We start from the raw sequence: 15,504 nt of genomic DNA on the forward strand, positions 1-15,504 counted from the left end.
GAAAATGCACAACGTGTCCGTGTCATACAGAGTTTAGTTTATGTGCTCGTCTTTTTTGTTCTTCCTACTGACTTTATCCACTAAAGATTACAGAGTAAAACATGAGGAAATTAATAATTATTGACCAGTATGAACCGTTCTGTTTCTGAGTTAATCCAATGACAACATCGGGAACAAAGCAGGGAAGTCCGTAGGTGATCTGCTGGAAGATCACGCTGTGGGTGTGGTCAACTTCGTCAACTTCACTGTAATGTTTTCAGAATTTGCTATATATTTTTTTCTGAATTTGCTCTAATTTTTTCTAGAACTACAACAGTTGTAGTCCTAAAGCGAGGAGATAAGGACACGTCTAGAACTTGCATGACTTAAACACGCTGGTTCACTCTGAGAGAAAAAGGAAGGATATTAGAGATTTCTGTAGGGTTTGTTTGAACAACGTCTTTTGTGATGTTTTAGAGATTATTTGTGGTGAGTCCCTGAGAAACTGCTGTTGTTTGCCTGGGGTGTTTTCGTGTACTTTATTGACGATCCCTGCCTGCCTCTGCAGCTTCACATGAAGGCAAAGGGTGTTTTCTGCATTACCACAGACACAAACAAACAGCTCATACTGGTCAAAAGAACTACATCCAACATTTTTCTCTGTCATTTTTGTGGATAAAGTAAGTAGGAAAAGCGATACCATTACGAACACAAACAGATCATGTCTATGACACGGACATTGTGGATTTTCTAGTTTTAATCGCAGCTCATCTCCTAGTTTTCATGAGCAGATGAGGTCAGTTCCCAGCCTGTTTGGAGTTCTTTGCTTTTGTGGTTCTTGAAAATATTAGAACGAAAATCACGAAAAAAGATTTGAACAAAGATCCCCCATTTTTTGTTGTTGTTTTTCTTCATTTGATTAATTAAAAATGGAATGGAATGTGATACGCTTCCATAAGACCGAGGCTTTTAATGATGAACAATTTAGCAAAAGTCACCATGTAGTTTTTTTTTACAACAGTGCTATGTCCCTTTGACAATCCCAAAAGTAGAATCAATGTAAAGCTAAATACAAATCCTAACATGCTAAAAACTGAGCTTTGATCAAATAGAAGTTCTGAATTTTCCGTGAAACATCCAGGTTTGTACCATCAACGCTGAAGAAAAGAGATGAGCATCAATGGCCACATACATACCAACAATATCAACGTACAAGTGCCAAACTGAATCAGACTCCTTCCTTAAGGCAACTGTAGCTAAAAAGCTTGACCTCAACAACAGAAATGCTACATTCAGTGCTAAGCTAGCTGAAGAAAAAATACTAAAAATAAAACTAAAATTATCTCGACAATGCTGAAAACAAATTTAACTGTATTGGTACGGAGTGATTTTTGTGCCATTATTCCAGTGCAATACTGACTTTTGAGGGTAAAACTTTTGTGTGCTCAAAAAATTATTTTGCACTTGACGGTTGATGCTGATTGATTAGAAATTCTTCCAATCGCGCACAAACCCGATCCCGTCTGCGAACTGATTAGAAGAATTTCTGACCAGTCAGCATTAATGTTCATGTCCATGTCTGTGATTGGCTGGCTTTTGAGGTACATTTGTAAGTGCATTTATCTCTTTCAAGTGCAACTTAATTTTTGGAGTACACAAAGGTTTTACGCCCAAAACAGTGAGTGTTGCATTGAAATAATGGCATAAAAATTGTTCCATACATTCCTAACTGCAACTATGGCTAAAAAGCTTAACGTCAACAACAGAAATGCTACATTCAATGCTAAGCTAGCTGAAGAAAATACATGACAGCTGCAATTAGCTCTACAATGCTGAAAAAATTAAAGTGAGAAAGTAAAATAAATGTTGTAAAAGGCTACTTAAAAATCTTAAATAAGTAAATAATAAAAACAGATGAGCAACTTAAACGTAAAAGATATTTCTAAAATGCTAAATATTTTGTTTTGATCAAAGGGAACTTCTGAATCATTTACTAAAAGTTCAGTTTTATTCCATCAAAAGAAAAGAGAGCCGAATATCAGCAGAACCGGAAAAAAACAAAAATCAGACTCAGACTCACAGTTTTATGCAAATTTAGCTAAAAAGATCGACGTCAATAACAGAAATGCTACATTTAGTGCTAAGCTAGCTGAGGGGAAATACATGAAAGCTGAAATTAGCTCAACAATGCTCAAAAAGTTAAATTACTAAACTAAAAGTAATTAGAGTAAAATAGATCTCATAAGAAGCTACATAAAAAGATGAAACAATTATATAAATTAAAGATTAACGTTCTGTAACAACAAATATTAGTGAATTTTGCTGAAATACCTTTGTTAAAATTAGCTGAGAAAATTGTTTTTTGGGCTAAATTATCGAAAAATGCTCAATTATTTGAAGACTTCTAAATTAATAGTTTTAGTGTTGGTTTAAAAAAAGTCAAACACATCAGAATTTGTATAATCAAAATGATTAAAAAACAAATTTGCACTCCATTACATTGCATCCAGACAAACTTCCTTTATTAAATCTGTGATTTTTTCACTTCTTTCTGGTTGAAATGTTTCTGTTGCTGCTCAGAAACATCACTGAAGTTCAGAATTCTCACCTCTTCTACAGAGAAACAGGAGGTCTCTGGTTCCATTAAAGCTACAGCAATGAAGGAGGTGTCTTGTTTCTCTTGCTTTGCTCTTGTTGGTTACCATGGTTTCAGGCAGCACAATAAAGAGGAGACCAGCTGAGACCAGAAAAATACAGATGAACAAATATGAGGGGAGTAGGTCACCGAGACCCTCTCTGCTCGACACAACACAACACACACCAGAACAAACGGGGACAAAACTGTTCCCGCTCAGACACACAAATTCAACACAATAACATTTCAGCAAAAACTATGACCTTTACCAACACAGAGTCTGTGCTGCATGAAGTCTGACACCAGCACCTGGATTTTCTAAGGGAAACATTTATAAAAGATGTGTTCAACCAGGTAACTGTGCCTTTTCAGCATGAACTGGCAGGTCCGGTCCACAGAATGACCAAAGTATGGACCTTCATTTGATGCAGATATATATTCTAGTTTATTCTCCTGTTAAGCTTTAGCTTTCAGCATTTTTAAACATGTTTTTCATGTTGTGTGAACATAAAACGGAGCAAGTTTTATTAAAATACAAGGTTTGAATGGTTCTTTTTTCAGAATAGACAGAATTATGCCTTAGCAGCAGCCTTAGCATCTTCTGTTAGCATTTCAGACTTTAGCTAATTTTTAGATATTCCTACCCTAACCCCTAACTACTAAAAAACTATATAGTGCAACACTATGTAGTGCCCTGAATTTCAAGGCAATTCTGACATCATGCTCACTACTTTTTTTTTTTAAATGGCGAAAATGTCGTCATCGACTTCACTAAGTTGAAATGTAATTGATATGATTGTTTTGCGACGATTATTTATGAGTCCACTGTCTTCTGAAGATAAAAATGTTGGTTTATTTAAAAAAAAACCATTTAAATGCAATTTCTTCCGCCCAAATTGTTCAAACGCAACGCATTGTGGTCTACATTCGCCAATGTGGTATACATCGATGTACACTGGTTTTTCACAGCGACTTCTGGGAAATTTCTAGGGCACTGGATTTTGGAATTGTAGGCTATGTCGGAATTCCCTCATTACTCGCTACATAGTGTGTTCGCCATTTTGTAGTGCCGTCCGAATCTATTCCAAAATTGAGTGCCCTACAAATTTTCCAGAAGTCTCTGCGAAAAACCAGTCTGCATCGATGCTCACTAGATTGGTGAATATAGACCACAATGCATTGCAAAGAAAATATATTAAAATACATATTTTACTAAAATATCAACATTTTCATCTTCAGCGGATTCATAAATGGTTATCGTAAAACGCTCATATAAATTATATTTTAACTTTGTGAAATTGATGACGTCAATTTCACAATGAGCACAGTGTCCGATTTTTAAAATCCAGGGCACTAGATAGTCCCGCATTAGATAGTTTTTCAGCAGTTAGGGATTAGGGATTTAGAATTCGGACACAGCCTTAGATTAGGACAGCACTACAAAATGGCGAACTCACTATATAGTCAGTGGTGAAGGAATTTGGACACAACCAATAACCATTACTTTATTCTGTATTTTTAACCTACTCTGCCATATGCTCTTGTTGTCTTGCTAACCGAGCCTACAAATGTTAAGTTACCAAGAAGCTAACTGTTAGTTAGCTTTTAGCTAACTTAACCGGGCAGTTTCTGTCCATTAGCTTAAAATGTTGTTGATTGTTGTTGTTTAACATTTACAAAATCCAAAAAACTTTGTTTTTTTCACCTGTTCTCGGTAAATAAAGCCCTCTGCAGTTAGACTTCTTTTACATTCAGGTATTCTGCAGAAGTTTGTATCCAAAGCAACTCAGAAATACAGACTAGATCTATCAAAAATAAACAAATGATGTTAAAAAAATATCGGATTTGGGTTTTCCTTTTGTTCGGTTTATAAAAAAACTACAGAGAATGGCAGTTCTTTGTGTTTTTATATTTTCTAATTATAGAGAATTTTTGTGAAGAGAAAAAATACTAGAAGGACTTTTGTACTTTTAGACAAAATAAACGAGGACTCCAAACATCAGACCCACACGTACCACACTGATGGTATTCACACGTTTACGTGCAAACGGATGGAAATACATGTTGGCCACACGTTATACATGCGGCCAAGATACCCATGGCGAGGTTGCCTGCACATATTTTAACCCTTGTCCTATCCAAGGCATTTTAAAGTTGGGAGTGGGGACATCTGGACCGTATAAGACAGCACAAAGGTTAAGTGCGTCCAGGGCTGAATGTTGTTAGTTGCTTGTATTAACCTAAACATAACCTTTCCTTCAGTTCCATGCAGCCAAGAAAAACAGTTTAGCACTGGCCACACCTTTTCAAAGAATTACGTACAAATAGTCAAAAAATAAATAAATAAAATTCAGGTATGGAGTTGAAAACTGAACGTTCGCGATCAGTTCCCACATAAACTTCATGTTTGCAAAAGTAGAACTCAATGCTCCAGCTTGGAAGCCATTATTCTGACTTCAAATGGAGACATTTTGTTACCAGTCCTCTTTATTAATTTTCTTTTGGCGTCTCTCAGTCACACAGACGTGTTGGCTCTTCATCAGTGGTGCTCCACCGTTAGTCATCTTCATGTCTGTGGCGTCGGTTCTGCAGGAACCTCACCGCCGCCGGGCGTCTGCGCCTGTTGGACCTCAGTGTTGCTCCTTCGTCTGAGTTGTTCCGGCCTCCATTAGTTCAGTGTGACAGTTCCAGGTGAGTGTGCTGTCATCTCCCCCCTTGGATTTGTGCCAGCAGCTCCATGCTCCGCAGTAAACAAGCTGCTGACCTTCTAACACTGTCACTCCACCAGGAGTCTATTTCTGCTCTGTTTGGGATCAGACTGTGAGGGATGTCGCTTCCAGAAACCAGTTTTTTTGGTTCATTTTCAACATCTTGGAGGAAAAAAATATTTAAGAAAAAATATGTTTTGAAGGACTAAACTTTTGTCAAATTGATCAAATTAGCATTGCTAGCTTTAGCATTGATGTTAGCAGCAGAAAATAAGTATTTTAAATATGAAACTTCTTTTCGCTGTTTTCATAAATGAAGTATGCAGCATCTCGTCGTGAATTTTTTAACGTATGCTTGATTGTTTGTTTTAATTTTACATTCAATTGTGTCACCTAATGTAGTGTTTGGCTTAACCCTTGTGCTATCTTAGATGACCCCAACCTTACACTGACATGTAATTCCTAACATGGCAAAGGTGGATAGACTTCCAATGTTAAAGTGCCTTGGATAGCACAAGGGTTACATTAACCGATTTTCATTTTAACTTATTAATTTTATGTATAATTAATAGTTTTTTAGCCTTTTGATGATTTACAGAAGCGTTAAACCTTTAAATTAATAATCTTTTGGAATTTTTGTCAATTTGATTTTGGTTTAAATTAGACAGTTAATTAGCTTTTGTAGCTTTTTGTTTTATAGTTTAGCTTTTCGTAGGATATGTAGAATTGAATTGTATTTTATATATTTAGTGTATGATTTAATTATTACTGTAACCCTTGTGCTATCTTAGATGACCCCACCCTTACATTGACGTGTTCTTCCTACCATGACAAAGGTGGATAAAGGTGGAAAGATTTCATGTAATCCATGGACACCAGTGAAGATCACAAATCATTGAAGAAAACGCGTTCAGAGCACTGTCTAGTGGGTCTAGATGACCCAAATCAAAACGTTAACGTGCCTAGGATAGTACAAGGGTTAAAGCGAAAAATAATACCACAGTATTAGTACAGTATTTGCCTTTTTTTTAATCTTTTCCTTGCTTTGGGCTAGTTTACGAGCTAAGTTGGCATTTTAAAATTGCTAGAATAAGTTATTTCTTACAACAGTGTTCATGTTTTATCATCATTTGCTAATATAGAATGCATTTGTTGGCTTTTACTTTAGAGATAATTAGGAATAAAACTTAAAACTAAATTTTTATTGTTTTTTTTTGTTTGTTTGGGGGGCTAGTTTACGAGCTAAGTTAGCATTTCAAAAGTGCTAGCATTATTTATTTTTGTAATAATTGTCAGGTTTTATCATCATTTTATAACATGGAAGTGTTAATTTCTACTTTAGTGCAAGCCAAGTTAATGTTTTTAAATTTGTTAGCATAATTTAACAATTATTTTGCCAAATCCTCAATTTTTAAATAAATTATTCATTTATCTAATCTGCAGATAATTATTTTTTTAAATCTTTTTTTCTTTAGTAATTCTCTTTTGTTTGTAATTTCTTGTATATTTTATGTTTTCACTTTTTGCAATTGGTTTCTATACTATTAGCTTTTAAAGTAAAATAAACATTGTTAATTTTAAACTTTTCAGAGTTAAATTTAGAACTTTAATGTGATGTAACAGCATTTGAACATTTGCCTTTTTTGTGTGTGTGAAAACTCTGTTTTCTCATTAGATTATTGTAGATTTTTTAATTAACCCTTTCATGTTTTCCAGCTTTTTTTTCAGGTTTCTAGTCTGATTTTTTGCACAGACTGACCTGATGACGCAGAGAAACCATGAGACCTTGATGTCCCTCGCTAATAACCCTTGTGCTATCCTATGACCCCACCCTTACATTGACGTGTTCTCCCTACCATGACAAAGGTGGATAAAGGTGGAAAGATTTCATGTAATCCATGGAAACCAGTGAAGATCACAAATCATTGAAGAAAAAAGATTCAGTGCACAGTCTAGTGGGTCTAGATGACCCAACTCCCAATGTTAAAGTGCCTAGGATAGCACAAGGGATAAGGAGGTTCTCTTGTGGGTGGTGGAGCCACGGCGTTCAGGCCAGTAACCAGACCTAATGCTTCACGCTGACTCAGCATTTATGCTGAAACATCATTTAAATATAGAAACGGGAGACGTGGGTGCCTGTGACCTTTTCTCTTCCGTCCAGAAGTTTGGGGCATCAGTGTCTGACCTCAGAGCGTTAAAAGACGTTCTAATGCAAGTGGGAACATCTGGAAAGCTTTCCGACTCCACATTGATCCAATTTAGCACCTCCTCAGTAAAGCAGCGCGATGCAAGTGAACTTTGACCTTGTAACCCCCTAACATTGGGAGTTGGGTCATCTAGACCCACTAGACAGTGCTCTGAACCTTTTTTCTTCAATGATTTGTGATCTTCACTGGTGTCCATGGATTACATGAAATCTTTCCACCTTTATCATGGTAGGGAGAACACGCCAATGTGAGGGTGGGCTCATCTAAGATAGCACAAGGGTTATGAAAATGATGAGACACAAAAATAAAGGAGACAAAGTTAAAAAATTAAATAAAGTAAAAGAATCTAGAATTCGTTAGAGAAGTTAAAATCTGCGGTCAGATGTTCGGTCGTAACCGAACGACCGGAGTGTGTCTCCACTCTTCCGTGCACGTTAGAGTGCGCACGTAAGCTCTTCATCTTCAGGCTTCTCCAACCCTGCAGCTCCTCTTCTTCAGCAGCTTCAGGAAGATCAACACTCAGAAAGGCTTTGAAATCCAAATTTATTCTTCCAACACACACATATATATATATAACATTTAGGATGTACAATCGAGCGACCGCGTCCATGGCAACCATCCGTCCAAAGGGCACGGCGTTCACTTGAACCAGATGAGTTTGTCTCCAGCGTCTTCATTGTAGCCCGGTGCATATTTCTTCCCAGGAAGCTGCGGAAGAAAAAAAAAAACAGACGTTTGTTTGACGCGACTCTTGTTTGAGAAGCAGGTACAAACATTAGTTGCCGTGGAAACAATGTGGATTTCACACAGAGTTTTTTGTTTTTTTCCGGTTATGCTACAGTCACAGAAACAACGGCCACCGCGCGATGGGGAGGCATCGGCAGAATCTTTCAACATCTCAAGCCGCTGGCCCATTTTTTGGGGAAAATCGGTGGCGTGGTCACGAAGGAAGTCACTGTAAACGTAGGCGGCCACAGGGTCTCCAGACGGCGGCCGCCCGGTAGCACATGAACAGTCACTGTCCGAGCAACAGTCTGCACTGCAACCACGACCTCACCCAACAACGCCTTCGCCCAATGTTCTTCCATCAACGCCACGATGAGTTTTGTGCAGCAGTGATGCCGTCTACCCATTTGGACCCACGGTGGCCGGCTTTGTCATATTGACATCGGTCATTGCCGGGCACCCGGCCCACGTCAGCAGCCCTCATCGAGCGCCCGCGCTGCCCGCCACCGTCCGATTTCAAACAATCGTTGAGACCCTCCTATCAGTCAATGATCACGCCTCCAAATGTGCCCGGGCGAACAGAGACCCACAACAGAAAATTGTCAACTTGCTGTAAACTTTTTACTTATTCTTAAAGCCTCGCTGGCCAGTGGCATTCTGGGAAAATTGGTTTTTGATGGTGTGATTCTTCAGAAGCTCCACCTTTACCAAGCTTTGTTTTTAAAATGTTGTCGAAGCTTCCTCAGAGCAAAGACGACCGCTCTACTGGACCTTTGGCCTTCATTTGGAGGCGGAGCCTCCTTGTCATCCGTTTTGGGGGCGTCGCAGGAAAACTTCCTGTCATCTGTAGAACCACAGTTTGACATGAGGTGGCGCTCCTCTGAGGTTTCATCTTGTCACGTCTAAACGTGCGTTTCTGACCAGTAAGGACCACCTTCACTCCTGGATCTTCTGACCTTCTACAGAAACACAATGAGCAGCATGAAGTTTAGGTTCAGGATGCTCTGGACCAAAGAGCGCAGTGTGAACATGTCCGGAGGAAAAAAAAACATCAGATTATCATGACATCAGCTTTAAACTAAAGTCATGTTTTTATCTGAAATCTTTAATTCAGAGATTTTTATTTTGAAAAACTTTGGTAGAAAAAAAAAGGTGATTCTCATTATTTTACAAAATTTTTACGTTTTTGCAACTTCCTTCAACTTATTTGGGTGTTTTTAAGTAGCAACTTGAAGAAAGATTTGAGTTTGAGTGGAGGAGAGGCAGATATTTATAGAAGGGAAAGCTCCCAGCGGTCTTTGAATGCAGCATAACTGCTCTGAATATTCCCTCCTTTTTAATCGGGAGCGGCGCCATTCTCAGCAGCGGGTTTTGCCGCCGTTGTTCTCGCAGCGAAATGTCAGGTCGCGACCCCCCTGCTGCGCTAGGCGGCTCGGCCCGTTCAGCAGGAGGGGACAAACCCGTCTGCAATCGATACGCCGGAAAGGTCAACGCAAATGTTTCCCCAGAAGAGCGCCGACACGGGCGGGCGGAGAGAAAAATCCCACTTTCTGACATTTGTAACGACGAGCGGCGCCATAATTCACTGAAAACCGGAGCGGGAAGACGAGACGCTGAAGGAGGGAGGAGCTCCACGGAGGTAAAATTCCACCATCAGAGTCTCTGGCATCACATTTATCCAGAGCCAATGAGCAAACGCAGAGGCAGAAAGGGCAGATCCACAAATACCCGTTTGCCGTCGTCAGCAGGTTTGAGGCGGCGTCTCTGTACTCAAACTTCAAAACTGGGGGTACAAACTTTACACACTCCTTCAACTGACGAACTCAAAGAATCACGGAAGAATTGAAAAATGTCGCCGTTAGGTGAAACGTTGGCCTCAAAGAAATGAAAGGACCGCAAAAAAACAAACAAAAAAACCCCAGAACAGAACCCTGAGGATCTCCCAAACAAACATCTCAGTTGAATTCGATTTAAAAGTTCAATAGAGGCCACAAATTTACATTACGCAAAAATATTTTCCAAATTGGTAAATAAATATTATGATATAGAAAATTTAAACATCTCTTTTATTCTAGAAACATATGATTTCATTTTATCGCTTCTCTAAAGAAAAGAAAACGTTTTTTTTAAATACATATTAATAGCTGCGTTTATGTGGACAAAAGCAATCGGAATAAACGTAAACGGATAAAATAAATAAAAACGGACTGGTAGAGGACGGTGTGTGACCTGGCATGAATGCAGAAACGCCGGCCCACAGTCCTGAGAAACCGTGTAAACAATCAGGTGAATTTGTGTTTCCAGTTGTGTCCAGATAAAATAAAGCCTGGTGTTATTCCCACATATATATGTGCAGCCGGGATGCACAGTGCTGCACTGACCGCACAGATTTAGAAATTATGAGCGAACAGGTACTTAATAATAATCATAACAATAATAAAAGCATGTTTAGAAAATCATCTCGCTTTATGCTGCAGCTCTGTTTGTTTACAACAAGCCATAACAAACACAGCCGCGTTTTCTGACCGTTCCCCTTCCCTTTCCTCCCATAACATGCAGGTAAAGTCGTTTCACAACGTAAACATCTGAAGTACTTCCTCCAACAAGCTCTAGTGGGAGGAGCTTATCAGAGCGGGTCACTAGCAGAGCGGGTCACCGGTTCAGATGCTTTGATCCTCTACAGAACTCCATTTTTTTTTTTTTTTTGCTGCAACATTCTAGATTGTGAAGCGGAGCGGACTCACTGCTCTGTAGGCGTAGTATTTCTCGTCATAGTCGTGCGCCCCGATGGTGATCTCCGGCAGGAACCTGGGTATGTGCGTCAGCGTGGCCACCCTGTGTTTGTCCTCCGCACTGAAACACAGAATCGGGAACTTTTACCCCCAAAGTCTTTGAACACGAAGAGGAGCGGCCCCGAAGCGGCGTGTTCGGGTGCTGGTCGCGGGCGAGGAACTCACAGCATCCTCATGTGATGATAGCTGACGTCGTCCTGCTCCAACCACGGCCCCTTCTCGAACTTCAGGTACTCGATGTCCTCCACCACCTGCAGGACAGGCAGGGCGTCAACGCCGCTGCAGACGGAAAGGTTGGAAAAGACTCCGGCGGTGGACTCACCCGCTCCACGTCCTGCGCCTCCGTGGCGTCGTAGGTCAGCACCTCGGCTTTTTCCCTGCAAGATAAGGAAGAAAAGTTTGGAGCAACATCTGCAGAACCGTCTCATGTCCTTCATCCTTCATCACAGCCTTTTGAACACTTCACCTGTCATGTTTTATTTTGAAAATCCAGGGAAGTTCTTCCTCTCTAAAGCATTTCCTTTAATCTCTGACAGAAGGACTTCCTGTGGTCTAAACTGACTACCTTTAACTTTTTAACGCTGATTCTTAACAAAAATGACTATTTTACATTTTATTGATGTGTCGACAAAGAAAAATTTTCATTTTTTTTTTTAATTTAAAAGATTCCAGATTTTCGTGAACGAGAACCACGAGGGTGAAACGTGTGAAGCTTTTGGGGATTTCTAACCTGATTTCAGGGAGAAAAGTCTTTTTGTAGGACTCCTCGATGCTCTTCAGGTACTCCAGAGGAACGTTCTGCAGGTAAGGCTGAAAAGGGTCGTTAGTTTGAGCCCGAGCGGAGCGGAGCCGAAACGCCTCCCCGCCGGCGCCGTACCTTCCCGCTCTGCCGGAGCTTCTTCTGCACCTCCTCGGCCGGCGAGTCCACGTACACCACGAGGTGCGGCGGCAGGAACTCGCAGATGCTGATGTTCTTGATCTCGTCGTAGTGCTGCACGCCTGCAGGAAACAAAGGTCTAAATCAGCGCGGCTTCCTCCTGGCGGCGGCGGGAAGGCGCCGGCGTCACTCACACTCCTTCCTGATGTACCCCTGCTTGAACATGGCGTCCAGGAAGACCACGTCGCTGAACGGGGAGCGCTCCAGGATGACTCCCTGACCTGCGGGACCACAGAGCAGGTGAGGAGGAGAACTCACTTCCTGATTCAGATCACATGACCGCAGGCTCTCACCTGTGCTCAGCAGGTGTTCGATGGCGTCGGAGTACTGCAGCAGCCTCATGGCGTACATCCACATCTGCAGCCGGTAGCTGTTCCCGTCCGCCGCCTTCGGATTCGTGTAGAACTTTTCCAGACTGCACATCCCGTTGAAGTCCAGCGGCAGAGGCTCCGCCTCCCCGGACATCTTGTCCAGGTAGAAGTTGTCGGCTTCAGGCATGTAGAGCATCCCTGCAGGTGCAAGCGTTGAACCAACAACCCCACAGACGAACGCCGGCGAGCAGATTAATAAATGCAACATTTTTTATGAGTTTGAAACAGAATTTCTTTTTTAAAGTTTTGTAACTGTTTGTACAGAGACTCACAGTCCAATCAAGCATTAAACTCACAAATGCTACACAATAACAGAGTACACAAGATGAAAATCAGCCATAAATTAAAGAATTGAAAAAATTCGAAATGACATTAAATAATAATACAGTGGAAGCTAAAAGGATAAATAAAAGGGCGTCGGTTCCAGTACGATTGGATATGAAGATGTGCTGAAGCTTGCAGAGTTTTCATTCTGGAAGACTCTTTACGTCACCTGCAGCTTCTTCATTAACGTCTGATCGCAGATTCACGATCTTTTTGAATCAAGTAGAGTGTAAAAAAAAAAAAGCAAGAATCGCTTTAAAAAAAAAAAAAAAAATCCATCTCAGAGTAATTTCAAATGTCTAAACTAAACAAAGCGAATGCTGTCAACGCAAATAAATAAATCTAAAATAAAGGGTCACGGCAGGTTCTGATTTTCAAAGTAAAACGATCGAGTGTCGTATCTGTTTTCAAAGCCTTTCCAGTGGTTTTTCATTTTTAGGCAAAATTTTCAAGGACAACGTTTCTGCAGAGCTTAGTAGTTAATCAGAAATTCACCTCTGGGTGGGCGGGGCTTCTAACTTTCAAAAATGTAGTGAGCGATATCAGAGCAATCCAGCCGTCCAGTTCTGATCCAGATTCCAGCTCAGATGAGGAAAACAAAGACGTTCACGGATCTGTTTGTCTGACAGAGGGTGCATCGGAAAGGGGCGGAGCAGGGAGCTTGTGGCCCCGCCCAGAGTATTTTCTAGGTCACGAATACGATCTTTTTCAAACGGCCTCTTTTCATCTGCTCCTGATTCACAGCAATTTGAGTAGAGAAATACTCAGAAAAGTAATTTTTAGCTTAATTTTCCTAATCTGCCCTTCGTCATCAGAAAAATGTGACAAGAACTTGTTAAAAACCCCGAAAAGATGATTTTCATCAGAGGTTTTTTAAACATGCTGCCGCGTTTCCTGTTGTCTTGAAAAGCCTCTCTGAAGCTGAACTTCTAGCAAAGATTATTTATCATATGTTGGAATGTAATTTGGTAGTTTTTTTCCCCTCACAGACGGTTCCACTTCTACAGTTTGTGACGGATGCAGAACAGAGGATGTGGAGAAAAAAACAAACTTTTTTTTGCGTCTTCACTGGGTGTTAAGGACGTTTCCACCGTCTTTTGTGACGTTTGGCACCAGCTGATGGTGATAAATGTTCCATTTCTGGTAAGAATCCGGATTTGATCAGTGAATCGCGTCGCCGCCTAACTGACGATTCTCTGTCTCTGCCGGCTCAGACCCGGAGACGTCCGGTTCCGGCCCACGCCAACTCACCCAGTTTGTCGGCGAGCTTCTGGGCCAGCGCTCCTTTTCCTGAGGCCAGGTTTCCATCCACAGAGATGATCTTGCTGTACTGCGTCAGTCGGGGCGTGGTCCTCTCCCCGAGGGCGTACGCCCACCAGCCGTACTCCAGACGCCTGGCGGCGCTCACGTGAAGCCTCGCCTGCAGAAGCAAACGGGTTCGTTCATCCGAGGCAACAGTGCAGCAGAACCCTCTGGATGAGGCTTTTGGGGGTAAATCAGCTCTGAGGGGCGAGTTGGGTCTCAGATTGTAGAGATTATAATTATTTACATTCCTGAGAAACTAACATTTTCTAGTTTGTTTTTAAATAAAGTAGACTCTGCTCCACATATAACAGATCTAACTTTATTTGCATTGAGAAACTTCTGGGTTTTGTTTATTTAGTTTAAAATATAACAAACTGTTTCTTAATGAATAACATTGTTCATTAAACAGCCTATTTAGTCACTTACATAGTTTACATTCTAAATAATATTTGAACATGCTTCAAGAGGAAACTGCGGATGTTTCTTATGCCTTCCAGCAAGAATCCTCAGTTCAGGTCCTCGCAAAACACCATCCGGCATGTTTTCCATCCCAGAATTCCACGCTGCACTCAAACGCAGCTGGTTTTAATTGCAGCCTTTATAATGTTTTTGCAAAGGAAGACGGTGAGCTGAACTAGAGTGGCATGGAAACATGCAGGACGCTGCTGTCCACAGTCAAACTATAGCTCCGGTTTCTCAAATGTAGGAATGATGGGAAACAAAGATGGAGTCCAGCTGTGCCGAATGTTTAAAGCTCGCGAGACCTTTTCTTTGAGGGAAAAATGATGTTTGTACTTTCAAAAATTCCTTTTGATTCAAGTTACGTCCCAGTTTGGATCGGAAAAAAACTAGTGAGCAGAAGCGGTGCTAACTTTGCTAGCGGCGTTAGCCTGCCCTTGTGAGTCGGGGATTTCGCGACGCTTAAACCGGGAGGTACCGGTTCGGTTCCGGGGCTCACCTTCTGGGCCGCGCGCCCCGCTTCGAGAGCGAAACCCCCCGCTGGGAGCAGCAGGCGGGTCACCCTTAGAGCCATGGTTCAGCGTCCTCTAACAGTGACCTGAGGTCCACAACACCGAGGCCCTGTGACGTCACGATGGGGGTCCAGCAGACGTCTGAGGCTGCCCGGTGAGTGCCTGTCTTAAATCCACTTTTTAACGGGAGGAAAAAACGTTTTTATTCTAACTTTTATAAATTGACTCGATCAAAATGACGTTCTACAGTTTAATTATACATTTTGTCGCCATGTTTTCTTCTTTACAACACAAAGAAAAAATAAATTTGACTGAATTCCTTGTAGGGATGATGGGACACCCTCTGCCCCGCTCACCAATCACAGCGGCATTTCAGCAAATCAAACAGCAGAGGGCGCCATTGATTCTTTGGCCTTTGTAAGCAATGCAGTGACAAAGAAAAATCTAATCAAACTTTTACAAGACGAAAGTAGAGCATTGTTAGATTTAATTCTACTAAAATTAAGAAATATGCGGATTTAAGATGCTGCATTAAAACCCTAAGAGAAA

General features: G+C 41.1%; 2 protein-coding genes across 2 annotated transcripts in view; one reads left to right on the top strand and one right to left on the bottom strand.

Moving 5' to 3' along the window:
- Positions 1–8,053: 8,053 nt before the first annotated feature.
- Positions 8,054–15,093, bottom strand: ndufa10 (NADH:ubiquinone oxidoreductase subunit A10). Its single transcript, XM_023950681.1, has 10 exons — positions 14,943–15,093; positions 13,931–14,099; positions 12,278–12,493; positions 12,119–12,205; positions 11,925–12,046; positions 11,778–11,857; positions 11,370–11,424; positions 11,213–11,298; positions 11,000–11,108; positions 8,054–8,237 (listed from the first exon to the last, which is right to left on the bottom strand). The coding sequence occupies exons 1-10, from the start codon at positions 15,015–15,017 to the stop codon at positions 8,169–8,171; spliced, it is 1,068 nt and encodes a 355-aa protein (XP_023806449.1). The 5' UTR covers positions 15,018–15,093; the 3' UTR covers positions 8,054–8,168.
- LOC101170061 (aryl hydrocarbon receptor-like) overlaps positions 15,035–15,504 on the top strand; it is a 40,850-nt gene continuing 40,380 nt past the window's right edge. Inside the window, exon 1 of the mRNA XM_011490013.3 lies at positions 15,035–15,109. Coding sequence (XP_011488315.2) covers positions 15,078–15,109 — 32 coding nt within the window. The 5' untranslated portion in view covers positions 15,035–15,077. The remainder of the gene's footprint in view (positions 15,110–15,504) is intronic.

Source organism: Oryzias latipes, chromosome 21 (genome assembly GCF_002234675.1).
Source record: "Oryzias latipes chromosome 21, ASM223467v1".
In the NCBI taxonomy this organism is placed as follows: Eukaryota; Metazoa; Chordata; class Actinopteri; order Beloniformes; family Adrianichthyidae; genus Oryzias; species Oryzias latipes.

Excerpts from the sequence above, each read along its gene's own strand:
- ndufa10 (XM_023950681.1), bottom strand. The coding sequence starts at position 15,017 with ATGGCTCTAAGGGTGACCCGCCTGCTGCTCCCAGCGGGGGGTTTCGCT. Across the intron at positions 14,100-14,942 it reads CGGGGCGCGCGGCCCAGAAG|GCGAGGCTTCACGTGAGCGC; the intron begins GTGAGCCCCGGA and ends TTGCTTCTGCAG. Across the intron at positions 11,425-11,777 it reads ACTTTTCTCCCTGAAATCAG|GGAAAAAGCCGAGGTGCTGA; the intron begins GTTAGAAATCCC and ends CTTATCTTGCAG.